General features: G+C 50.5%; 1 protein-coding gene across 4 annotated transcripts; it reads right to left on the bottom strand.

Annotated features, from left to right (window-relative positions):
- Positions 1-265: 265 nt before the first annotated feature.
- Fbxl19 (F-box and leucine rich repeat protein 19) lies at positions 266-24,244 on the bottom strand. 4 transcript variants are annotated; one of them, XM_048332584.1, is made up of 11 exons: positions 24,100-24,244; positions 20,248-20,448; positions 17,873-18,016; positions 17,668-17,754; positions 17,354-17,572; positions 16,678-16,839; positions 14,689-15,200; positions 7,143-7,306; positions 6,898-7,059; positions 1,781-1,999; positions 266-1,676 (listed from the first exon to the last, which is right to left on the bottom strand). In XM_048332584.1, the coding sequence occupies exons 2-11, from the start codon at positions 20,422-20,424 to the stop codon at positions 1,498-1,500; spliced, it is 2,025 nt and encodes a 674-aa protein (XP_048188541.1). In that variant the 5' UTR covers positions 20,425-20,448; positions 24,100-24,244; the 3' UTR covers positions 266-1,497. The 4 variants fall into 4 exon arrangements, with proteins under 4 accessions (XP_048188541.1, XP_048188539.1, XP_048188540.1 ...); XM_048332582.1 differs by lacking the exon at positions 24,100-24,244 and adding an exon at positions 23,030-23,123; XM_048332583.1 differs by lacking the exon at positions 24,100-24,244 and adding an exon at positions 21,727-22,067.
- Positions 24,245-25,795: the final 1,551 nt, after the last annotated feature.

Genomic DNA, 25,795 nt, shown 5'->3' with positions numbered 1-25,795 from the left:
AGAGACACGCGAGCACCCAGGCCGGGCCCACACTCCTGCGACGTAGCACAGAAACAAACACAAGAACTCTTTGCCCCGGCTGGAAGATTTTGAGTTTTATAGCAAACCGTATTGTATAGACCCGGGGCCCAGCCCGGCTTGGTCCCTCACCTGCCCCTCGCCGGGCTGCTTCCTCCCCCTCCCCCAAGGCGGCCCCATCCATAGGCCTCTCCTCTCGCCATCCCCAGGACCCCCCCTCCGGCCTTTGGTCCACCCTGTCCCTCCCCCCACCCGCGCACCTCCCTGTTACCTGAGGTATGTGGATAGATTCCCCCCTCCCCTACATGGTACAACCCGGCTTCCCCGGAGGCCAGGGCTGGGGGCAGGACCTGGCCCCAACTCCTCCCTCTGGCTCCAGAGGCCCCGCCCCCACGCTGGAAGAAGGGGCTGGGGTAGAGGGCCAAGAGTCTGTTACTAAGTTCCCATGGCAACTGAGAGGGGCCATTTCCAGCCTTAGCACTGGCATCAGGAGGTGTCCATTGGCTGCTATTTCCATGGCAATCAGGAGTGGCAGTTCCCTGGGCAAATGGGATACAAGTTTCCATGACGATGAGAGAGTGGGAAGAGCCAAGCTGGTCCAGGCCCATCACACTCTGGCTCCCCCAGGTCCGAGGTTCCCCCGGTTCAAGTAACACTTCAGTACAGATGAATGTTCAAGTATTGTGCGGAGAAGCAGGCAAGGGGCTGGGGTACCCCTCACCACTCCCCTGGGCCACGAGTTTAACAGCAAATACACCCGTGGCCCCCACTCCTCGCAATAGCTGCCATTTTCAGTGACGTTCAAGGAGTCAGGGTGGGGGAAGGAAATGAAATCTGGGCAGGGGGAAAGGAGAGGGGTGACCTCCCAAAGGGGATACTATTGCCCCCATAACTGCTCTTATCATTTCCTACCCCACTCAGCCCTGCCTTGCCAGGCTCCTGGAGCCCCCTACCTCTGACACCTGAATCCTAGTCATTGCTCTGGTTTCCCTTTTTTGCTCCACCCCCCCACCCCCCAACTCCAAGTATCTGGTCTTCATTCCCTGCACCCTTGGTGGTCTGCTTTCTGCCCTCCCCCCACCCATCCTCCACCTCCCCCAGTCCCCTGGCTCCCAGTATCTGTATGTAGATACCCTTTCCCATTCTCCCCCCACTTAAGACTTGCACCTAACCCCCCTCCCAACATCCCTTTGGCTCAGCACCCCCCCAGTTCCTCTGACCCACTCCCCCCAAGGGATGGACTATGAAGCAGGTGGAAGAGGGTGGAGATGAGGAGGAGAGACTTCCAGAGATATCAATACAGGGGAAGAGAAGGGGGAAGTTGGCTGGAGTCCCTGGGCAGGAATCTCAAGTCATAAAACTCAGGAATCCCAAATACTAAGGGGGGGGGATAACCTGGCCTCCCAGCAGGGGGTGAAATGAAGGCTGAGGTTCAGTCTCCTGGTGAGTCCTGGGGGAGGGAGGGTGGGGGGCACCCAACTAGCTGTCTTTGAGAAGCAACTTCTCCTCTGGACAGCGGAAGGGGCCTGGGGGCCCAGCAGCTGCCAAACGAGCACAAGCTTCAGGTGAGAGCTGACGGCAGGAGCGCAGGTCAAGGCGGCGTAGACGTGGGCAGCGACGGAACAGTGGGAGGCAGTGATCCGTGAGGCGATGGCAACCTGGGGATGGCATAGTGTATCTGAGACCAGGTAGGTGGGGAGGTGATATAGACAGGAGTCATAAGAGCCAGTAGGACAGCAAGAGGGGCAGGGACAGTGCTTACCAGCAAGATTGAGGTGCACCAAGGTCTCTCGGAGTGGGGATGTGGGAGCTGTGAGGAGGTGGACACTGGGGTCCCCAACATGGGCGCAGTGGCTAAGGTCCAGGGCACTCAGCTGGGGAGCGTGGCGCAGTAGGAGCCGCAGGGAGGCATCAGTCAGCTCTAAGCCTGCCAGGCGCAGCTCTGCCACCCCCTGTAGTCGCCCACGGTTCTCCGTTTGCCCTGGGCAGGTAGAGGAGAGTCAGCACTCTTTGCCCCTCCCACCCCTGCATCAAGGCACCAAATTGCTGTCTTCCACACCCACATTCCTCTCCATCTCTCTTGCACCTGCTCCCACAAGGTGTGAACCTCCCTTTGCTGCCCTCCTAGGGGCTTGCTCTTCTCCTAAATCCCCACAGAACTGACCCCTTGATTGTGTCCAATGCTCTTATCACCTCCCCAGGAAGACCTCCCATGAGCCCTCTGAAACCAGAACATTCCTCACATTCCCACCACATCACCCTGTTCTGCCTTTTTCTCAGCATCTGACATACTATATACATTTTTACTTAGAAACCTTCTGCTCCCCCCATGAGAATGTCAGATCTATGAATATAGGATTTTTTCTTTCTTTCTTTTTTTAATCATCATTGCTCTATCACCAGTAACTGACACAGTCGAGTGCTCAATACATTATCAGCCATTTGTCCTACACAAGAGAACAACTCTGAAGGGACTACCAGCCCTGGTTCCACTCCCCCCTCACTTTCCATTAGTAAAGTCACCATCTGGAGCTCTCCAGTTCCCCTGGTCACCACTCTGCATCCATACCACTCTTTCCTGAACTAAGACTGAACTCACTTCAGTCTCTCTTCTTCCTAGCATCCACAGAGAGCCATTCTCAAACACAAGTGTGATGACCTCCTTCCTTCATTAGAAGCTCTAAAGAGTACTTCAAATTAGTCCAGTCTCCTAGGCAGAACATTCCTATAAGGTCTTATCTCTGGGCTTCTAGCTCCAAACTCTATCCCCACAATTGACAGGCCACCTGGTCACCTATGCATAACCAATTCTCTGGCCTTCAGCTCTGATTTCAGAGGCTTCCTCTTCCCACATCTTTAGGGTGAAGAGACTGTGCTCTCCTCCTCGCATCAGAGCACATGGTTTGCCTTTCTTCATGTTATTAGCTCTCAGAAGCTTGTGTACACTGAGGACCAGATTGCTGCCCCGGCCCCACCCCAGGGTTGCATCAATCTAGCTAGCTTGGGATTTACTTTTCGACCAAGTTTTGCTATGATGATGCTACTGGACTAGACACCACACTTTTAAAGCTCACTTCAATGGGATCATCATCCTTGTTTATAGATGTGAAAACTAAGGCTCAGATGGAAAGCCCTGTGTCTTGATCACATGAGCCAGAGACCAAGGCCTGGTGACTGAGTGTAAACTCAGTTCTATCTACCTTTGAGGCACCTGCTGAGCCTTGAGAGAACCTCCATCACATCAAGACTCAAGGATTTTATGGGGGCTGGGAATATGGCCTAGTGGAAGAGCGCTTGCCTCATATACATGAAGCCCTGGGTTCGATTCCCCAGGACCACATATATAGAAAACGGCCAAAAGTGGCACTGTGGCTCAAGTGGCATAGTGCTAGCCTTGAGCAAAAAGAAGCCAGGGACAGTGCTCAAGCCCTGAGTCCAAGCCCCAGTACTGGCAAAAAAAAAGGGGGGATTTTATGGAATATGCATGGTGTTGCCATTTTTCTTACATGAATGACTAACAGTACAAAAAGGACATTTTAATAAAGAGATTGAGAGGGCTGGGAATATAGCCTAGTGGCAAGAGTGCTTGCCTTGTATACATGAAGCCCTGGGTTCAATTCCCCAGCACCACATATATAGAAAATGGCCAGAAGTGGCGCTGTGGCTCAAGAGGTAGAGTGCTAGCCTTGAGCAAAAAGAAGCCAGGGACAGGGCTCAGACCCAGAGTCCAAGGTCCAGGAATGGCAAAAAAAAAAAAAAAAAGAGAGATTGAGAAACTGTTGGATTAAGCAACAAGGCTGCAATTCCCACCTGCCAATGACTGGCAGTAGCATGATGTTTATTGCCAGTCCTTAATCTCCAGCTCCAACACATGAGCTGTTTACCTCCAATCTACCTCTGTGGGCACTCAACCTGGCACACTATGAAGTCTACTCCTTCTTATCTTGGAGGAGCTAAGAGCCTGCAGGGGGACATTTACAGATGGCCCAAAGCTAAAGGCCATGAGGGGGAAGCCCTGAGAGCTTGTGGGGAGAGGGCCATATATCAGGAAGGGCTTTCTTGTGGTAGTGGCATTTAGCTAGGCCTTCATTGGCTTGAAAATATGAGCAAGGCAGAAGAGAAACACATGAGGCAAAGGAAAAAGTCCAGGACAGGAGACAAAATGCCTTCACTAGCTGCTATGAGAGAGACAAGAGGCTCATGTCTGTAACCCTAGCTACTCAGGAGGCTGAGATCTGAGGATTATGGTTCAAGCCAACCCGGGGCAGGAGAGTTGTGAGACTCTTATCTCTAATTAACCACTAGAAAATTGGAAGTGGTATTGTGGCTCCAGTGGTAGAGCATTAGCCTTGAGCTGAAGAGCTCAAGGACAGCGCCCAGGCCCAGGGCAGGGGGGAGGGGGGGACACATGACATGAGGCCTCTAGGCCTTTATAAGCTGCTGAAAAAGGGAACAGGTGTGTCAGGTACAGGTGACAAAATGCCTTCACAAGCTGCTATGAGAGAGACAAGAGGCTCATGCCCGTAATCCTAACTATTCACAAGTCTAAGATATGAGGATTGTGGTTCAAAAATCAGCCTTGGCAGACAAATACATGAAATTCTTATCTCCAATTAACTAGGAAAAAGCTGGAAGTAGAGGAATGACTCAAGTGTTAGAGTACTAGCCTTGAGCAAAAAAGCTAATAAGCAAGAGCACTGGGCCCTGAGTTCAAGTCTCAGTATCAGCAAAAACTAAAAAATTAGCCTAGAGCACGAAAGCTCAAGGACAGTGCCCAGGATCAGCACAAAAAAACAAAAACATCAGGTACTGGTGGCTCATGCTTATAATCCTAGCTACTCAGGAAGCTAAGATCTGAGGATTCTAGTTCAAACCTAGCTGGGCAAACTTAGTACTTGGAAAATCTGTGAGACTCTTATCTCCAATTAACCACCAAAAACCTGGAAGTGGTGCTGTGGCTCAAAGTGGTAGAGCACTAGCCTTGAGCAAAAGAGCTCAGGGACAGCACCCAGGACCTGAGTTCAAGTCTCACAACTGACACAAAAAAGAAAAAAGTACAATCTGAAATGAGTAGAAATGAGGGGCTGAAATACTTACAGAACTATATGCCATAATCCAACTGCAAAACTCATGGGGGGGGGGGTGGATGGGAACTGGGGAAGGGGGAGAAAAATGAGGGAAGAAGTACCAAGTCTGATAAGAAATGTACTCACTGGGGGCTGAGGATATGGCCTAGTGGCAAGAGTGCTTGCTCCGTATACATGAGGCCCTGGGTTCAATTCCCCAGCACCACATATATAGAAAATGGCCAGAAGTGGTGCTGTGACTCAAGTGGCAGAGTGCTAGCCTTGAGCAAAAAGAAGCCAGGGACAGTGCTCAGGCCCTGAGTCCAAGCCCCAGGACTGGCCAAAAAAAAAAAAAAAAAAAATGTACTCACTGTATAAAACTGTAACCTCTCTGTACATCACTTGGAATAAATAAATAATAATAAAAGAAAATGAAAAAAAAGGGGGGCTGATTTGCCATTGTCTAGCACTTTTCATTGTCTCATGGACTAATCCACTCCGAATGTCCACCTTACCCTCCTGCTGGTTACCTATCTAGCTCAGTCTAAGTCCAGAAATGAACAATGAGTACTCTGTTCTGGCTTAGCCTGTGTGACTTATAACAGTCAACCCCTTATTGAGTCAGCCAGGCCTCTAGTGCCTCATTTAGAAAATGGGAAGAACCTTATTTGTTTCCTACTCCCTCTTCAAAGCTTGTGTGAAAGCCAGCCAGGCAGGGAGAAGGGAGACAGAAAAGCTTTCAGAGTCTAGAAAGTCTCCTCTTAGAAGTCCTTTCTCAGACTATATCTAATTCTTTTTTTTTTTTTTTTTGGTCAGTCATGGGGCTTGAGCTCTTGGGCCTGCACACTGTCTTACTCTTTTGTTCAAGCATAGCACTCTACTACTTTAAGCCACAGTGCCACTTTCAGTTTTCTGGTAGTTAATTGAAGATAAGAGTTATCTAGGCTAGCTTTGAACCGCGATCTTCAGATCTTAGCCGCCTGAGTAGCTAGGATTAGACATGAGCCACCAGTGCCCAGCTTCACCCTTCAATTCTGTGATTGTTTGCTCATTCAATTCATTCCTTCAAGAGGCATTTCTTTCCTTCAAGACCAGGGCGAGGAGATAGTCTTTACTTTGTATATCCCAAAACTCTCGCAGGAGAAAACAGATCTTCATGAGATCACTTCCTATCTACAGTGACAGACCAGGAGAGTCCTGCTCCTAAAGTTGAGCAATCTGAGCACAATGTGTAGATAAAGGAGGGCTTTGAGAAGGAAGTAGCATTTATACTGAGACCTGAAGGTTAAGTTGGTGTTATCCTTCACAAAGCATACATAAGAGACAGTATTGGGAAAAGGACCTGTGACTTGGCAAGAAGGCTAAGGTATAATTCAGGGATACCTAATTCAGTGTGAGCCAGGCCATGCCATACCTCAGGAATTTTATCCAAAGAGCACTTGGAAGCAATGAGGTATCAGGGACAACATGGACAGATGTGCCCTTCTAGATGGCTCTCCTGGGCCCAGTTTGGAAGAGAGATGGAGGCCAGAGAAAATGCTGGCCTGTTCCCAATATTCCCCTTTGCCAATATGGGCCTCTTGTCTCAATAAACTGCTCTCACCATGCCTCCCTGCTCTCCCTGGGAAAACCCCATCCTTTCAAGACTTAGTTCAAAGCACACAGCAGATGAGTGAATTAACACTGGCCAAGATAGTCTTTGCTACTCAAACTAAGGTGTTTTCCCCTTCCTTCAAATATGTCAACACCTAGCATGTCAGAAGACACCTTAGAGGCCCTTGTCCAAACCACTCCACTGACAAAGAGGCCACACCTGGTTTGGTGTCTGGTGGAGGCAGCAGCAGTTCTCGGAGCTGGGAATCTTTAACATCTTCTATCCAGCGGAGGTCCAGGAGCCTTAGGGCTGGCAGTGGGGCTGAGCCCAGGGCAGAGACAGAGAGCCAGGAGCAGCCAGAGAGCACCAACTCCTGCAAGCCTGGGGAGTTAGAAGCAGATGCTAGAAGGACTCTATCCCCACCAGCCCCATAGTACCCTCTTGTGACTAAACACCTGCCTCACCTTGCAGTCGGTTCAGAAGCCACATGAGCTGCTTCTTGGAGACACCTGTCCAGCTGAGGTCCAGGGCCCTGGGTTGGCGGCGAACTACCCCACTGAGCATGGGTGGGGTCAGAGACTTCCTTCGGCTCAAGTCCATCCGAGGCCACAGACGCTTGTCATAGCACCTGTGAGCCACATGGGGGAGACAGAGACCTCAGCCTCAGTTCTCAGGGAGCCCACAAATCCCACATTCCCAACAGTTGACCCCAGTTCTCTACCGGCCCACACAGACAGCCAAGTGGCAAGTAGCTCTTGGCCAACAGCCAAGAGCCCTGGGTTTAGGACACCACTCCATTCTTAACTAACTAACTAAATGTGAGACCCTGGGCAAGTCCATTCCTCTCCCTGGGCCTAGAAGACCTCTTTTATAAAATGAAGATAATGATCCAGACTCTGCCTGCCCCACAGGGCTACTGTAAGATCAAATGAGGTAATTATGGTTTGTAGGCCTTACAGCTCATAAAGCATTTTGCCAAACAACTACACAAACACTGTGCACACTATTTGATGTAGTGCCAAAGGGATGTGAAAGTAGCCCCCAGCCCCCTACCTTTGGGCTTCTGGGCTTCTTAATTTCTTCCTCACTAAGTTATAATGGCTCACGGGTACTTCTCACCTCCTCTACTAGTCTCTGTCATCTGATAGCCGGCTGCCCAATGCTTATCACCCTAACATTTTCTCTCCTTACTGGATTGCTGAGTTCCTCCAAGCAGAATGTAAGCTCATCAAGGGCAGGCTTGGCTTGTGCAGGGTTGCACAAATGGCAAGGCTTTTTCGTGGCACAGGTTTTCAATGAGTCAATCCAGTGGGAACTACTTAGCACTTCTATGGACCAAGCCCTCCTACTTCACTAATACCATTTTGCATCCATTCCCTCTACCTTTATGGAAGGTCTGGTAGGGCCCAGGTATCAAAGCTACAAAGATAGATAAGGTCTGAATAAAGTTAAACATGTTTCCTGAGCCAAGTGCTCTAAGAACCTTACCTAGTCCAGCATGCAATGAATGGGAAAAAGATTTTCGAAACTTTTTTCACCAAAGAACCTTTCCTTACCTACTTTTCTAAGGTAACCTGCTAACATTCTGTGGTATACAGAAGTTCCTCTGGATATGGTTTGAGAACTGTCTAAAGCCAGTCACTGCTGTCCACTTATCCACAGTAGATGAAATTTTCTTTAACTCATCTCCTCTTTACACTTAAAATCAGTATACTTTCACAAAAATATGTTGAGCTTAAAAATAAATACAACAGGTGGCTGTGATCTGAGTATCATGGTTCAAAGCCAGCCTGAGCAGAAGAGTCTGTAAGACACTCATCTCCAATAAACTACTCAGAAAAAGCTGAAGTGGGGCTGTGGCTCAAGTGGTAGAACACTAACCTTGAGTGAAAGAGCTCAGGGACAGTGCCCAGGCCCTGAGTTCAACATACACACACACACACACAGAGCCAGGTATGGTGGCACACATTTGTAATCCCAACTATTAGAGAGCCTAGTCAGGATCACTTGAGCCCGGGAGTTTCAGTCCACCCTGGGCAACACAGCAAAACAAAAAATATGAAATTCTGGGTGAATGTTGCTATGTTGTTGGTTTCTTTTTTGGGGGTGGGTCATGGGGGTTTTAGCTCAAGGTCTAGGCACTGTCCCTGTGGTCTTTTACTCAAGGCTAGTGCTCTACCACTTAGAGCCACAGCTCCACTTCCAGTTTTCTGGTGGTTAATTGGAGTTGAGTCTCACACTTTTCTTCCCTGGCTGGCTCCCTTCTCAGATCTCAGCCTCCTGAGTAGCTAGGATTAAAGGCTGCTCTGTTTTTAAGTTACCACTTCAAAACCATTTTTGTTAAGCAGAGAGATAACTGGTGTTAGAAGACCCAGCAGTGCTCAAAGGAAGAACTTCCTTCCAAAACTAACAGAAAGGGGCTGGGAATGTGGTTTAGCAGTAGAGTGCTTGCCTAGCATGCACAAAGCCCTCGGTTTGATTCCTCAACACCACATAAAGCAGAAAAGGCCAGAAGTGGCGCTGTGGCTCAAGTGGTAGAATGCTAGTCTTGAGCAAAAAGAAAGCCAGGACAGTGCTCTGGCCCTAAGTTCAAGCCCCAGGACTGGCAAATAAATTAATTTATAATAGAAGGATTAAGCCACATTTTTCTGTCACTTAGAAATACTAGGGGAAGGACAGGGTGGCATTTATCTGTATGCCCTATTCTAGTCAGGAAGGATTACTTATGTCCAAGAGTTCTGGTCCAGGGTAGGCAGCTGGACTAGAACTCATATTACCCAGACTCCGACTCCAAAAACCACCTTATCCTGGCCCCACTCCCAATCCATCTTTCTCCAGAGTCCCATGTGCCATCTTAGGGGAATGTCATAAGCATTTGCAGGTTTCAGTTTGAACACAACACCTCTTCCCCCCACCATCCTGTTGTCCCCCCTTCCCTCTCACTGGCATTCTGTCCCTCCTCCTCTTGACTCTCTCCAGTCACCATAAACATGTGCAATACTCTCTAATTCTAAGAATGAAACAAACCAAAAATCTATCCACTGGGTTGAGACCAAGCTTCTGCTTCTTTAGTCTTCCTACTTGGTAAAAGCCTGCTGTCCAAAACCTCTCTATGCCCCAACCTCCAGTCCCAGTTCAGCCACCATCAATTCCTCCATGCACTACTGGACTATCTCCACATGGAAGCAAATCCGTCTCAGGCAGCACTCACAGGTCCAAAATTTGTGTTTCTGCATCATATTCCACAAGAGCCAGGCCAAACCACTGCCCACCTATAGAATTGTAATGTTGTTTGGTGCCATATTCTGGTACATTCTGTACCTATGCTGGAAAAGCCAATCCATATTATTTTTTTTTTTCTTTGCCAGTCATGGGGCTTGAACTCTGAACCTGGGCATTGTCCCTGAGCTTCTTTTGATCAAGGTGAATGGTCTACCACTTGAGCCAGAGCACCACTTGCGGCTTTTTTGAGTAGTTTATTGGAGATAAGAGTCTCTGAGTTTCCTGCCTGGGCCAGCTTCTAATCACGATCCTCAGAGCTCATCCTCCTAAGTAGCTAGGATTACAGTGTAAACCACCAGCATCCACCTCCAATCCATATTCTTGAAAGGCTCAGCTCCAGGACCTTTATTTCCTGCAAGTCTCCCTGACCCTTTCTTGGCTCGAGCCAGACTCATACTAAACCTGGGACTTAACCTCAGAGTGGTAGCCAACAATCACGGAAGTTCTACTGATACTGAAGGTCCAGCATCCACTGGGAGCAAAGCAGTGGTAAGGTAAACATTAAATCAAGACAGAGGAGCATCCTATAGAGATAGTGCCTAGTCTTAGACAGCTGCAGAAGAGCAGCTGTTGTCCCAGCCAGGAGAAGGAAGAAGAGGGCAGAGCTTGTGTCTAGGCCCAAGAGAGATAAAAAGTAGAAATCTCTGTGAAATCCAAGTGGTGGGAATGAAGGGTAATAATTCAGTCATTGTGGTAATGGCAAGGACAATGATTATAGTACTAACAATCAGTGACTATCTACTTGCCCTGTGCTGTTCTTTACATTAAGAATTAACACCACTAAGGGAAGCACTTAGTGACTTCTCTAAGGGCACTGGGAGTTCACTGAGGATGACAAGGATTGGTTCTTAGTAAACTGGCAAAATACTGAGGCAAATGGTGAGAAGCATTCTTTCAGGCCAGGATATGCTCACTTGCTGGAGAGGCAGGAGGAGTGAGTATCTGTATCCAAGTTCTCACTGATTTTCTCATAATGCCAGCCTATCCTCTAGGCAACTCATCAGCCTCTTAGGCCGGCTTGACTCTCCATTCTGATTCCAAAACTCTTTTTGAAGAAGCTCCCCCAGGAAACCAACACACACAGGGCCGGGCCAGCCTGACCTGCTTGCTGCAAGCTCATTGCCTCCAGGGCACCACCCACAGTCAGTTCTCAAGAGTTCTCAGGCTCTGCTGACACCATCAGTGCTCTTCAATGTATCCATCTCTGGGCCTTTACTCCCAACCCCACCTGGCCTTGACACTGTGTTCCATCCAGGCTGTTCCTGGCCGCCTTCTCTGCCCAAGGCCATGAAAGCTTCAGCTCCCTAGTCTTCCTTGTATCTCAACACCTCCTCCACACTCTACTGCCTGCACTCTCCCCTCTCCTCTCTCCTGGCTTTGCAGTTCCAGGAGATGGAAGAAAGCCACCAGACAGGAAAGCCTGCAACTTCCTGTTCTCCCACCTACAACTTCTCTCCAGCTCCACCCTCTACTCCTTTCCACACTCCATCCTGATTTCTCACTTTCATTCATTTGGTAAATGATGTTTTAGTATCTACTGAATGCCAACTGCCATCCTAGAAACCAGGAACATAGGAACAAAAGGATCAAGTCACTGCCTCAGAGCTAATGTTTTTTATAGCATGAGGTCTTAGTCTTCTCTTTCCTACTGCCTTTCTTTGATGGTGGTAGTGGTACTAGGGATGGAATGTAGGGCCTTCTACTTATTAGGCAGGTGTTACAACTCCAGCTCACCAAGGCTTTATTGTAGCAACATCCAACTGCCAACTATTGGTCCTTGATCTCTCTCAGCAACATGCATCACTGAGGGTTCCTCCATCTCTTTTCTCTTGAGGGCACCTCCAATCCTTGATTCTCTCAGCTCTTGGGCTGCGTTTTCTCTAGCTTGGAAATAGTCACATCCTGCTCTCAGCTCTCTCTATTGAGGCTGCTACCCTACAAGTTGGAAACTCTCCAACTTATACCAACTTGTACCTTTTTCTTGATCACCAGACATACAGACCCTGTCCCAATTCCATGTGACTGGCTGCCAGGCCTTGCACAGTACACAGGTCAAATCTGAGCTCTTCACTTTTCCCTGAAATATGCTCCACCATGACTCACAAGCGTGTACATCTGGGCTGGTGGGCCACAAACACAGCTGAGATATACCCTGCTGACCCCATAGCCAAAGCCACCAAATCCAAGCCATTCCCATTCTTAAAAAGTTCTCAACCTGAGGCCCTTCCAATGTTGTTGCTTCTGTGCCTGATTGGCAAGGCTTGATGACCTGCTGCATTGTTGATCCCCACACCTTGATCAGCCCTACGCTCATCCTTTGCATCTAAAGGCAACATTACCATGTAACAAGTACTTTCAGACACTTGCTAAGTGCTTGCATGAATACCTCATTTAATGCCATAAGGTAAGTACAGTCTACCACTACAGACCAAAAACATTCAAAACAACAAATGTATGTGTATGTAATATATATATACATACATATATAGAGAGAGACATTTTTATTGTTACTCTCTAAACTGTAGAGTATAACAACTATTTATCCTGTACTTTTTACTTTTTTTTTTTTTTTTTTTTGCCAATCCTGGGCCTTGGACTCAGGGCCTGAGCACTGTCCCTGGCTTCTTTTTGCTCAAGGCTAGCACTCTGCCACTTGAGTCACAGCGCCACTTCTGGCCGTTTTCTGTACATGTGGTGCTGGGGAATCGAACCCAGGGCTTCATGTATATGAGGCAAGCGCTCTTGCCACTAGGCTATATCCCCAGCCCTTATCCTGTACTTGGTAGTATAAGTAATCTAGAGATGAAGTGTATAGGAGGACATGTGTAGGTTATATGCAAACATCACATCATTTCACATAAAGAACTTGAGTAACCTTGATTTTGGTATGCTGGACTGGAGATACTTACAATTGCACTAACATATACCCCACAACTATGAATGAGAAAAGTGAGTAGAACCACATTAAGTTACAGCCCATGAAACTCACTCACAGGTACTATGCTTGGAAGCCCATGCTGAAACCAGAGATAAAGGCCCAGCCTCTATGATTTCCTTGAAGTCAGGGTCTCTCTTTGAGGCAAAAATCCGGTCATTTTCTTTTAGTTCTGAGTCTCACAATGCCAAGCACACAGCAAACATTTCCCACTGAATACATGAGGGTAGTAGTCCCAGCAACTTCTGTAACTAATTGTTTCTATGTTGCAGATGGACTGGGAGCTCTCCAAGGCCACAGAGCCATGTGCAAAGGATCAAAAGGCTCCACTTTCACTAAGAGTAACAGGTCAATAATGATATCACAGCTAAGACTCTGAAGAGTTTTTTTTTTTTACTACCTAAGTGCTCTGCACAGTTCTCTAAATGAAGCACTCAAAAAAACACTACAACAGGAGAGTTCTTATTATCCTGGATTTACAGATGAGGAAACTAGAGATTTGGGGGACTGATGGGGTAGTGCATGCCTGTAACCTCAGCTATGATGGAGCAATAGGTGGGAGGATACAGTCTGAGGCCAGCCCTGGGGGAAAATAGCTAAAGCCAAAAAAAAAAGGGGGGGGGGGGCTGCTGAGGTCCTGAATCTAGTAGTAGAGTGCCTAGTCATTAACCACAGGCCATTCAGTATAGACAAAAGAAAGGAAAAAAAAGACAGTAGTCAGAAAGCAGGGGGAAGAAGTGGAAAGAGAGAAATGACAAAGTGGGGAAGAGAGAAAGGAAGAGAGGAGAGACTGAGGCCTGGGGAACTTAAGAGACCAGCCAAAGGGGGCTGGGAATATGGCCTAGTGGCAAGAGTGCTTGCCTCCTACACATGAAGCTCTCGGTTCCATTCACCAGCACCACATATATGGAAAACGGCCAGAAGGGGCGCTGTGGCTCAGGTGGCAGAGTGCTAGCCTTGAGCGGGAAGAAGCCAGGGACAGTGCTCAGGCCCTGAGTCCAAGGCCCAGGACTGGCCAAAAAAAAAATTTTTTTCTTAAAACACCCTTTGTTCTATGGTAGAAACTTAAGTGATAAAATAGATACAATATGTGTCCCTGCCCCAACAACTAGTGGGAACATGAAAATGAGTAAATGAATGAAGGTTTGTCATGCTGAAGGGCCCTGTGTGTCCACTATGGGAACAGAGTACTGTGGGAGTTGGATAGCAGGGAGGAGGATAAAGAGAAAGGGAGGAGGAAAGGGAGGGCAGCATCAGAGGACAGAGGTTCAACATGATCAACATTTCTCAGAAGGCCTTGAAGGAAAGGAAAGAGGGAACAGAGGATAGGTTGAGTTAGTGTGGCCATTTTAGAGAGGACAGGGGCTACCCCAGCAAAGGGCTTTCCCATGTGCAAATGGAACCAAGAGTCAGCTGTTCTCAGAAGAAGGATCATGAGGTAGAACACTGTGGTACGGGCCAGAACACTATGCTTGGTACATCCACCCTGTAAACGACAGCCACTAATAAGAAGAGAGATGTAGGAGCCAGTGGATTTAAGTCCAAATTCCAAGTTGTACCATTTCCTTTCTACATGACCTAGGACTTCAGCTTCATCTAGAAAAAGAAGACTAATAATGTCCCTCTTACAGGTGGGGAGGGTTAGAAGAGCTCATGAGCAGAAGGCCAACTGTGCCCATTAACCATGAAAAGTGTCACATTGTGATAAGGACACACTGTACTAGGCCAAGGCCCTGAGAGAACAGACCTACTACAGGCAACAGAAAGCATCAAGCAAGTGGCATGGCACTCACCAGCGGCTCCAGGTCCGGCAGACTCGCATGCACACACACAGCTCTCGGGGCCCAAGGTGCTGGAAGACACGCAGCCAGGCGGCTCGGGGCAGGGGGTGGTCGGATCCAGCAGCCAAAGGCAGTGTGTCAGGCTCAGGGCTTCGAGGCGGAGGTCGCACCACATGCCGCTCCAGCTGTGGAGGCCGGGGTGGTGGGGCAGGGCCCAGAGGCCAGCTGAGCAGGGGCCCCCCACTGCCAGGGCGCACAGCTCGCCGTCCCCCACGGTTCTCCTTCTCGCCAGAGCTGCCCCGGGCAGGCCGACGCCCATTCCGGGTGTCGCCAGGGGCCTCATCCTCACTCAGGGATGTGCCTGATGAGTCTGAGTCTGAGTCTGAGTCCGAGGAAGAAGAAGAGGTGTCAGGCACCCGCTCTAGCAGCTGGCACATCCGCTTGAAACGCTCCAACTTCTCCCTCTGTGGTGATGGGGATGGGACTGCTGGGCCCTCAGCAGAGGCCAAAGGTGGCTTTGGTTTCTGCAAGAGACAGGACAAAGCTGTTCTAGGGCCTTGAACACTTTTCCCACCTTCCACCCACAAGGACTCACCAGGGGATGAATGAACAGCCCAGGGGCCAGTCCTGAGTTCCAAACGGCTCTCAAATAATATGATACCCTAGGGGGTCCTCTCTGGACTTCAGTTTCCTCATGTGGAATATGGAGGTACTCGTTCAAAAATATAAAGCTTTACAAGTTCCCCAATGAATCATGAGCTTCCCAAAGCAGAAAGGGAGAGACAATAGCTAAAGACCACGTGTTGAGTGCTGGCTTGCCTATTAAGTCTATGCAACCTAGGGAAGCCCTTGCTTCACCATCTAAGGCATGGAATGGCTAGACTAGACTATTTCAAGTATCTACAACATGAGGATAACTATGACCATGTGGCCCTGTGTGGAGCATCTTTGGCTCACTGAGTCCTCATTCATTATTCTGATAACTTGGGCCACTCTCTTTAGACATGAAGAAACTGAGGTTCAAAAAGACTAAATGACTTGCCCAAGGCTATAGACTGACAAATGGCTGGGTACTGGTGGTTTGTATCTGTAATCTTAGCTATTCAGGAGGCTGAGATCTGAAGATCATGGTTCAAAGCCAGCCTGGGCAGGAAAATCTGTGAGATGCTTATCTCCAGTTAAGCATCAAGAAGGCCAGAAATGAAGCTGTGTCTCAAGTGGTAGAATGCTAGCCTTGAGCAAAACAACTCAAGGATAGTGCCCAGGCCCTAAATTCAAGCCTCAGGACCAGCACAAAGAAAAAAGAAGTAGGACCTGAATATTACAGCCAGGCAGCTCTTCTATTTAAAGTATGAGTACAAAGTAACATCTGAATTCTGGCTTTTATATATATAATCTTGGGCAAGTCTTTTTGGTTTCCTGAAACAGTGTCTCACTTTGTAGCCTCAGGCTGCCCTTGAACTAGTGGTCCTTCTGCCTTTGCCTCCTGGGTGCTGGGATTACAAGTATGTACCACTATGCCTATCAAGTCTTTTAAACTCTACGTGCCTAATTTCTCTTGAATCTAGATAAACTTTATAGTTTCCAAAGCTCATTTACTTTGTTAGACTCAAATAGTGCTTGTGAAATGGGGTGAGGTGGGGTCAGGATATAACTTCATCTCCACTTTGCAGATGAGGAAACTGAGGCCCAGAGCAACTGACAAGTGCTAAAACCACAGAGTCAACAGTTGGACAGAATTTTGAACTCAGTTCTTTTCCCTTTAAGGCTTGGGAAAATAGGGCAAATGGACTAGATAATATCCTAGGGGCTCTTCAAAGTAAGGGATCCTGTAACCTGGAAACAGCCCACTCTCCCAGCCCAACTCTTCCCAGGGATTCCAGATGCCCACTGGAGGATGGGTGCAGGACAAAATCAGCAGGAATGGACAGCTCTGTCTCCTTGGTGGAGGGTGGGACAAGGAAGGATGGGAGGGGGAGGGAGGAGAGGTCCCCGGCACACCTCCCAGTTCTCGGGAGGGAGCCCAGGGTGGCAAGATGAGAATGCCTGGCTTGGATTCAGAACCCTGGGGGGCAGAAGGCCCGGGCCGCCTGGTTCCGATCCTCGGAGGAGGCAGGCGTCTCCACCCACCTTCTTCAGGTGCCTCTCTCGGCCTCCTTTCACCTACCAGGTCAAGAAGGAGATATGGGGGAAGGAAGAGACCCCATTAGGCCCTCACTGCTCATGAAAATAAGGTCCATGTCTGCCTCTTAAGACTACAAATCCCAGAAGCTCCCATCCTGGGAAGAACTCAGAGCATGCTCACCTTGCAACCAATTTCTTGGCTCACTGAGCATGCTCTCAACTCCTTTCTTTTCCCTCAGGCTCTTTCCAGCCCCTCCCTCCTCCTCTGTAGCAGTTAGTCTGAGCATGCTCTCTCCTCCTCCCTAAAACACCAAAGGCTCCCAAAGCTTCTGGGCTAAGTCAGTTCCCCCTCACTTGTAATTCTCTTTCACAGTAAGCATGCTTTATCTACCTCAGACTACTCTTAAGCTACATCTCCCCAAGATCCCTGGGAAACCCCCAAGGTGTGGCTTCTCATACCTACCCCCTTCCAAAAAACCCCCACCCAAAACAGCCAGAACTACAGCTCCCAGAATTCCTCAGGCTTGTCCTGGAAATATGCCCTACAGCTCACCTTTTTCCTTGGGGTGGGGGGCTCATTCCCTGCCTCCCTCTCTTTCCGTTTGGGGGGCCCAGGCACATCCTCAGGGGGAGGCCCAGAAGGTAAAGGACCCTTGCGCCTGGGTGGGGGCGGAGGAAGTGGTGGTTCCTCAGTCAGCTTCCATCCACTCCCTAGGCTGGCGCCCTCCTCTCCGTTGTCAGCCCTGCGGCGGCCTGGCCCCTCACCTGCATCCTGGGAAAGTAGAGGCTGAGGGTAAGCCATATCCAACTCCCGAGCCCCTACCAACTCCAGAGCCAAGCACCCAACTCAGCCCAGACACTGCCTACCTTGCTGGTGCGGCCTTCCTGGGTACAGCGAGGGCACTCCCAGCAGTTGGGGATCTCTGCATTGATGACACCCTCAGCCTTCCCCATCTACAGGCAAGAGGGTAGAAATGGATGGAGAATGTCCATCAGAAGCAGCACAGCTCACCTCCTTGCTCCCTCCACCCCCTTGCCCTGACCCAGGCTCCAAGATCCCCAGGGCTATTACCTTCAGGCAGCCAGGGTGGACGATCTCATTGCAGATTGTACACTCCATGAGGCTCAAACTAAATTTCTCTTCTTCTCCCTCTACTGTGTCCTCTTTCCCAGCCTCACCACACAAGAGGCACACAGCTGTATGTGGGAGCACGGGCTATTGGGAGAAAGGGGGTATTAGGGATCCCAAAAGCATGAGACAGGGAAGAGACTTCTTTCTGGGGACCCTGGACACTGCTGGGTGTGGTTATGAATCCATGGACTAAGCTGGGTCAAATTCCAAATTTGTTTCATCAGTGACTGACTTAACTTCTGTCTTCATTTCTGCATCTGTAAAATGGGGTTAAGAATCTCCCTACAGGACTATCTTAAGAAAGGAATAATGCATGAGGAGCATTAGATACATAGTTATCACTGTGGTGACTGTTAAAACTGGAGCCAAAGCCAGTATGACCCTGAAATTATAGCTGGCTTGGGGAGGAGAGAGAAAACAGGCAGCAAAGAAGACAAAAAAATATTCAGAGAAGATAGGCAAGAGTTTGTGGTAATTCAAAGGCTGTTCAATGGACAACCCAAGGGACCTTTTGGCAAGACCCCTGGGGAACACTGAAGCCAGCTGCCTAGTCCTAGAGAAAATGGGAACAGTCTTCAGATAATGTGTCTTTGGGGAGGGCAATGGTAACACTGAGTCACATCAGGGATGCTGAAAGTTGTGAGTTAAGATCAAGGAAGATGCAGGAAAATAAGGCAAGGGTTGGGGGATAAAGAAAGAGCAGAGGTGTTGTGGGACGAAGAGCTGAACTAGGAAAAGAGTGCTGGAGGAAGAGGGAGGTGGTGATGTGGGGAGGGAGTGCAGGATGCAGCTGGCTCCTCATGGCTGCTGGGGAGGGCTATTCTCTGGGGCTCAGGGACACTGAAAGGATGAGGAAAGGCAAGGAGGAAACCTATGTTTCTCTGATACCTACTGTGTGCTGGGCCTTGTACTAGCCATATTCATACTCATGACATTGTTTAAGCTTCACAAGTCAGCAAAGGAAGCACTTTGTAGAACAGGTATATGATGTTCAACATGACTTGCTCAAGGTCAAACAAAGGGGGAACCTGACTTCAAATCCAAGACCATTCTGATGGGTTATGAAGTGAGAGAGATGCTAGAATTCAGTGGATCATATTTGTAACCCTAGTTACTAAGGCTGAGATCTGAAGACCACAGTTCAAAGCCACCCCAAGCAGAAAAGTCCATGAGATTCTTTTTGTTTGTTTGTTTTGTTTTTCTTGCCAGTCCTAGGGCTTGGACTCAGGGCCTGAGTACTATCCCTGGCTTCTTTTTGCTCAAGGCTAGCACTCTACCACTTGAGCCACAGTGCCACTTTTGCCACCCCAAGCAGAAAAGTCCATGAGATTCTTTTGTTTGTTTGTTTTGTTTTTCTTGCCAGTCCTAGGGCTTGGACTCAGGGCCTGAGTACTATCCCTGGCTTCTTTTTGCTCAAGGCTAGCACTCTACCACTTGAGCCACAGTGCCACTTTTGGTTTTTTCCTCTTTATGTGGTGCTGAGGAATTGAACCCAGGGCTTCATGCATGCAAGGCGAGCACTCTACCATTAAGCCATATTCCCAGCCCATCCATGAGATTCAATCACCAATTAACCAGCAAAAAGCTGGAAGTGAAGCTATGGTTAAAGTGGTAGAGCATGGGTTTCAAAAGAAAAAGCTCAGTGAAAAGCACTAAGGTCCTGAGTTTAATCTCTAGTACATGCGGGCGTATACACACGCACAAGTGTTCACAAATGTTCCCCCTCACACACACAAAAGTGAGGGAATGAAAAATGAGCTATTCTTGAGGGACCAGGTCTGGGGATCGGTCCTTGGTGCACAAACCTGGGGAGCCATCCATGAGGGCTAAGCTTTCACAGTGGCTGAGTCCCAGAGCCGGGAAGAGTGAAGGCAGAGGCCCACTATTCTATGAACGCTAACATTGTCCCCACTGGAGATATAGTCATCCTTTGCTATATCACAGTTCACTTATTGAGAATTCACTGTATCTCAGGCTAAAAAAAAATGTAGTGATCCCCCACCTATCATGGAAATTATATTCCAGACCTCCTGATAGGTGAAAACTGCAAAGCAGCAATAAGTGAGTTAACCACCGTATAGCAAGAGAGGAATACATAATGGCACTTCTTGGGGGGATTTTCACCTATGGCAATACCTCTGGAATGTAATTCCCGTGATAGGTGAGGGATAACTATAAGGTAAAAAACGAACATTTAAGTAAACCAGTGAGTAAAGACAGAAAGCGAATGCACTGAACAAGTAGCAACTCTCACATATACTCAGGGAAGTATGCCCAGGGCTCCCAAGCGTCCAGCATGGTGGGACAGAACTCACCGCAGTGCACTGCCGAAGCAGGCACGACTGCTTCATGCGCCCGGGCCCCCCAAACTTCTTCATGTCTCGGCAGAAGTGGCAATCCCCGCACTCAGTTCGCACACAGGCCCGGCAGCGACGGCAGCGGGTTCGGCGTCGGCGCGCTCCGGCCCCCGGTCCCCGGCTGCTCGACGACATTGGGGGCGTCAGCAACGCCGAGGGCTGTAGGCAGAAAATCGAAGAGTAAGCTGGGCTTTCTGGCTTGGGAGACTTCGGGCTACTACCCTCTACCCTGGGAATTAGAGCTCTTCTTCCTCAACAGCGGGTCAAGGGGTCACCCTCCGGTGTGTCACTGAGGGTAGGGGAATGCTTCTCTCTCCTCAAGGCCAATTTCCCTCTGATGCTGGTCTTCTCTGGAAGTCCAGATCAGGAACTGGCTTCCTGACCTCTCCTCCCAAACACTTCTTCAGTGTCCCTCCCCAAGTGCAGTGAGGAGGGGAGGGACAAAGACTGGGCTGTACCTCTGAGGTTCCCAAGCCACGCCTCTGAGGTCCTCAAGCCAAAGCTCCTTAGAAAGACCAGCCCCTGCTACTGTGGAATTACCTCAGGAAGGTCCCAACTCCTACCCAAATGTTGAACACCCAGGTTCTCTCCAATCTAAACTTGCTCAGGTTTATATCCAGGTTCCAGGGTGGAAGGAAGCACCTGACTTTCTGATCTCCTTTTCTTTTCTCTTTTCATAAATAACAGTCATCCAATCTCTCCTCCCCTCAATCTAAACACTCTCATGAGATCCAGTGGGACCCTTGGCCCCTCATTCCTAAATGACCCATTCTGCCTTCAGCTTCTCAGGACTCTAGGACCCCAGAAATGCGTCTCAGACCAAGATTTCAACTCATTTCAGAGCAGAATTCTTCTGATCCAAGACATCCTCTAGGATCCCTCAGATCAATCTGGGCTAACTCCCAGACTCACTGGGATTCTAAAACCCAGCCTGACATCTCCATAGAACTCAAGGTGGGCCCAGTCTTAGGTCCCGCCCCCCCCCCCCATCTCCAGTTTACCAGACAGCTTTTCATCCCTAATCATCTGGAATCCCTGGGGCGGCCCTGCCCATGGAAACCAGATCCTCCAAGATCCCACACTCAGACTCAGCAGGCCTGGAGGAGTCCCTTCCTAGCTAGCCTTACCCCAGCTGCCCCCTTTCCAGGGACTTCCAGACCCATCCACGGGAATAAGGGGCCCTCCAGAGCTCCAGGGAAGGGGCCTAGAGGTCGGCGACTGCAGGCAGGGGTGGGGGGTCTGCAAGGGAAGCAGGGTCTGAGAAGGAAGGTCAGTTCCCCAGGGCTGAGGCTGAAGGAAGGAGGGCTGGAGATGAGGAGTTTGGAGCAAAGGGAGGGTGAGGCTGGGGGCGGGGAAGGGAGACAGAGGCTGGGCTGAGGATGAATGGGAGTGGGAGCTGCCCGGGTCTGGGGGTGAGGAGGAGCCGCACGAACCCACCTCACACGTGTCCCGGGAGCCATCTCTCCCTTCTCGGCAGCTCCCGGCGGGTCGGCGGCCATCGGCGGCGGGGGGGCCGGGCGGCGCGGGGCGCGGAACGCTCTGAACGCCGGGGTCCACGGCCCCCCGAGGGCGCTCGGCCCCTCCCTCCGGCGGAGGCCGGGACGGCGGCGAATGGAGACTGGGGGCGCCGGGAGCGAGGCCCTCCCACGGGCTGCGGCGCAGCCCTTCCAGGGGGAGGTCCTGCTCTGGGGGGCTCAGTCCCTCAGCCCCCCCAGACCAACGGGGGCTTTTCGGGCGCAGGATGCTCAGCTTCTGCCCGGGCCCCACTCAGCCCCGGGTCCGAGCTCCCCTCCCCCCACCCCGCCCCGCCTCTCCCCAGCGCCCCCGGCCCTTTAACTGGCCCCTTCCCGACTCCCACTGCCCAGGGGTCCGGTGACTATCCTGGGGCCCCCCCCACCGTTTCCGGGGTTCAAGCCCCGCCCACCGCCGGTTCCCGGGGAGGGGGGGGTCGCTGTAACCTGCCCCCCTCCCCTGGGCCCGCCCCTGGACTGCGGCCCCCTGCCCTACGGCTACGGGGCGAACGGAGGAGGGGGGGGTGAAGGAAGCCTCTCCGGCCCCGCCCCCCCAGCTCGCGCGTGCCCCCGCCCTCCCCCCTTCCCCCAGCGCGCGACCCTCGGGAGATAGGGATTTAAATAAAATTTGAATAAGCCCCCCTCCTCAAGCAGGAGAGTAGAAGGGAAGGTTGGAGGGAAGCAGGGAAATGGGGAGGGGGCAACTGGGGTTTCTCAGCCCCCCTGGTCCCCCGGCCCCGCGTTGCTCCGGCCCGGGGCCCTGGTCGCCTCTCTCATCCCTCCTCAGCTCCTTCCTCCTTCCTCCTCTCTTCCCCCTTCCCTCCCCTCCCCTTCCCTCCCTCTTCCTTCCCTCCTCCTCCTCCTTTTTACTCCCTCCTTCTCCCAGAGGAACCCCGCCCCCACCTCCTCCTTATCCCAACCCTCCACTTTCTAGGACGAGTGTGTGCAGGGCACGACGGGAATTGTAGTCCTACGAACGCCGGTGCTATCGTGGAAACAATAGGACACAGGGACCAGCGGATACTACAAACAAGATGGCGGAAGTCGTGCCACGCCGGGAGCCGAGCATCCCGGGAGTTGTAGTCCAGCAGCACCGACGCTCCTCGTTGAAGAACATAGAAGAGGAGCGGGAGGGATGACTACAAACAAGATGGCCTTCTACCCCAACCCGACCTCCTTCCCAGGCACTCACACGCCCTCCTGTCCACAACCCTCCGCGTGTGTGGTACCTGACGGGAGTCGCAGTCCCTCTGCTGCCTTCCCGCTGCCATTTCTACTCGTCAGGAACAATGGAAAGGTGAAAAGGAACGAGGACTACAAGCAAGATGGCGGAAGGGGGGGGCGTACACCTGACTAGCAGGCGATTTTAGAGGTGCGATGGGAACAGTAGTTTCCTATCCTCTATCGTTTCTTAAGGATGGCGGAACCAGGAGCACAAAGAGACTACCATAAAGATGGCAGGCTACCTAATCTCTTCTGGTCGCTCCATTCAGCCACCTTGAGCACCTCGCCCGCCGGTAATACCAAAATCCCGCACCCCCGGCGCAAAGCCTGCCGGGAGTTGCAGTCTTCCCGGCTCCCCTCGGTTCTCTTCGGTCGAGACAATGGAAGTGAGCGGGGCGGGAGGGCTACAGCGAGGATGGCGGCCGGAGGTAGGGCACAGCAACCTGGGATTTGTAGTTCAGATGCTAAAGTTAATCCCTGCAGAAATGGGGGAGAGGACTACGGTCAAGATGGCAGCCGAGCTCTCGCCGCCTGCATCGGTGCCTACTGGGAGACGTAGTCCCTTCCTGAGCGCTACCGAAAGGACGTTGGCTGTACAAATGTGTGCATCACTGCGGACACGCCAAACTGCTTGCGGACGGAAACGGAAAGTCTCCTTTCCTTTTCTCCTGACCAACCCTTTCTGAGTAGTCTGCAGGGAAATGTAGTCCCAGGCCTTCCCTCGCCAGTGGCGGAGAATTGATGTCACCAGTGGGGGATCGGTGCGGGTGAGGGAGAACCTAGGGGGGAATCTAGGAATGTAGAACGCCCGCCGCCCTTGGGGAATGAGGATTTTATATTCCAAGAGAAGGTTCTTAGAGGAAAGCAACAGTCATCAGTACTGTAGAGATGAGGGAGGCGTGGTACTCGCCAGAAGTACCCTCGCGCTGTGGTCCCTTGGAAAGCCTCACCCCCACGCGTGTGCTCCTCTGGCGATCAATGTCTTACTAGACGTGAGGGCCCAGGGAAACGGCTCAGGAACCATACACAGTCCCTCCCCGCGCCCTAGGAGGTCGCCAGACCTCGGTTTTCTCACCTGGAAAATGGGGATGATGATACCCAGCTCAAAGCCAAGCCGAGGTGGGAGTTGGGAGACTGTTCACCAAAGTGTCCTGCTGTGGCACGGGGAACGTGATAGGAGTGGTTCCTTTTTCGAGGTTTTTTTCTAGCCCAGCTGTCCTAAGAACCCAGGAATCCTTCATGCCGGACAGAGTTCGCTTCTGTAAGAAGAAAACTGCCGGGTAGGCTACCCCCATCTTGAGCCGCCTCCCGCCCATCTTCATCTGGATCCTTCAACGTCCACTACCGATCCTTACTCCCAGGGGGCGCCCGTCCTCCACCTAACCCAGCGCCTTCCCCCGGCTCAAGGGCTCCTCCAGCGCCGCGTGCTGCCCAGCCTCCTGCCCTGCCTACTTGCCAGTCAGCCCCGGCTCCTCCCGCCAACACAGATGAACTGCTTCCCACTCGGTGCCATCTTACCTGCCTTCTTAATTTTCGTCCTGCTCCTGGAAAACCACTCACCACAGACCCCAAGCCTGCCCCGCTGCTACTCCCTACTGGGGTTGGGAGACTTGGTGGGTGTGGCTTTTCTGGCAGGGAAGTTAACGCTGGCCACTGCAAAAGGAAGTCCCAAGTGTGCAGGAACTGGCCTTGGGCTGAACTGAGACTCCTAGTTGGTCTGCTGTCGATTTAGGCTCCACTTCGTCCACAGAGCTTTAACTTTAGCTTGCAGGATGGCTTCAGGGCTTTTTCAAGAACTGTTCTCCAGCCAATCCACCTTTCTTAACCTCTAATCCCAGTTTTCCACCCACTGCTTATCTTTCAAGTCTCTGTTTAAATGTGGCAAATGCGCCTTCCTCAAACCCAGATGAGATCCATTTATTGTTTTTTCTACTTAGAAGGCTTCTGAGGAGCAGAACCCCAAATTCTGCTAGGGTAGAGGTGACTTTTCTTTTTTTCAGTCCTGGGGATAACCCAGGGCCTTGAGCATACATGTTGGACAACTAATCTACCACTGAATTGCATTTCCAGCTCCACTCCTCATGTTTCCAAGAGTGTTCAGACATCTCATTTAATCCTCATAGGAATCCTATGGTGGTATATGCCTGTAATCCCAGCACTTGGGAAGCTGAACCTAGAAAATCACTTTTGTGTCCAGGATTTGGAGACCAGCTTGGGTAACATAAAGACCCATCTCCAAAAACAAAACAAGGCAGACTCTGGCATCTAACACCCATAATTCTAACTACTTAGGAGGCTGAGATCTGAGGTCCAAGATTCAAGGCGGGCAAGAAAAGTCTGAGACACTTTTATTTCCAGTTACCCACCATAAAACTGGAAAAGGAGCTGTGGCTCTAGTACAGCACTAGCCTTGAGCAAAAAAGCCCTGAGTTCAAGCCTCAGGACTGTCTCTGTCCCTCTATCTCTTTGTCTTTGTCTCTCTATCTCTCACACACAAAGAGAATTTAGATCAATCAATTCAGAAGTAGATTCCTAGAGTTAAAGCTGTGGACATTGTAAAAATTTCCTATTTTAAACTGGAGACAGAGGCTTTCATGTAGAATACAAGATACTTTGAAGGCAGAGAAGGGGAGGATCAAGGTTTGAGGCGACCACAAGAAAAGATGTATTGATATTCCCATTTCATCCAGTAAACTGTATGATAGTACACTGCTGTCATTTCAGCTATGAGAGAGGCTTAGGTGAGACGATTGTGTTCAGAAGCAGGGCCC

Source organism: Perognathus longimembris, chromosome 23 (assembly GCF_023159225.1).
Source record: "Perognathus longimembris pacificus isolate PPM17 chromosome 23, ASM2315922v1, whole genome shotgun sequence".
Classification (NCBI taxonomy): Eukaryota; Metazoa; Chordata; class Mammalia; order Rodentia; family Heteromyidae; genus Perognathus; species Perognathus longimembris.
The sequence above is the reverse complement of the archived record's forward strand: the minus strand, read 5'-3'. Positions and strand labels throughout refer to the sequence as shown.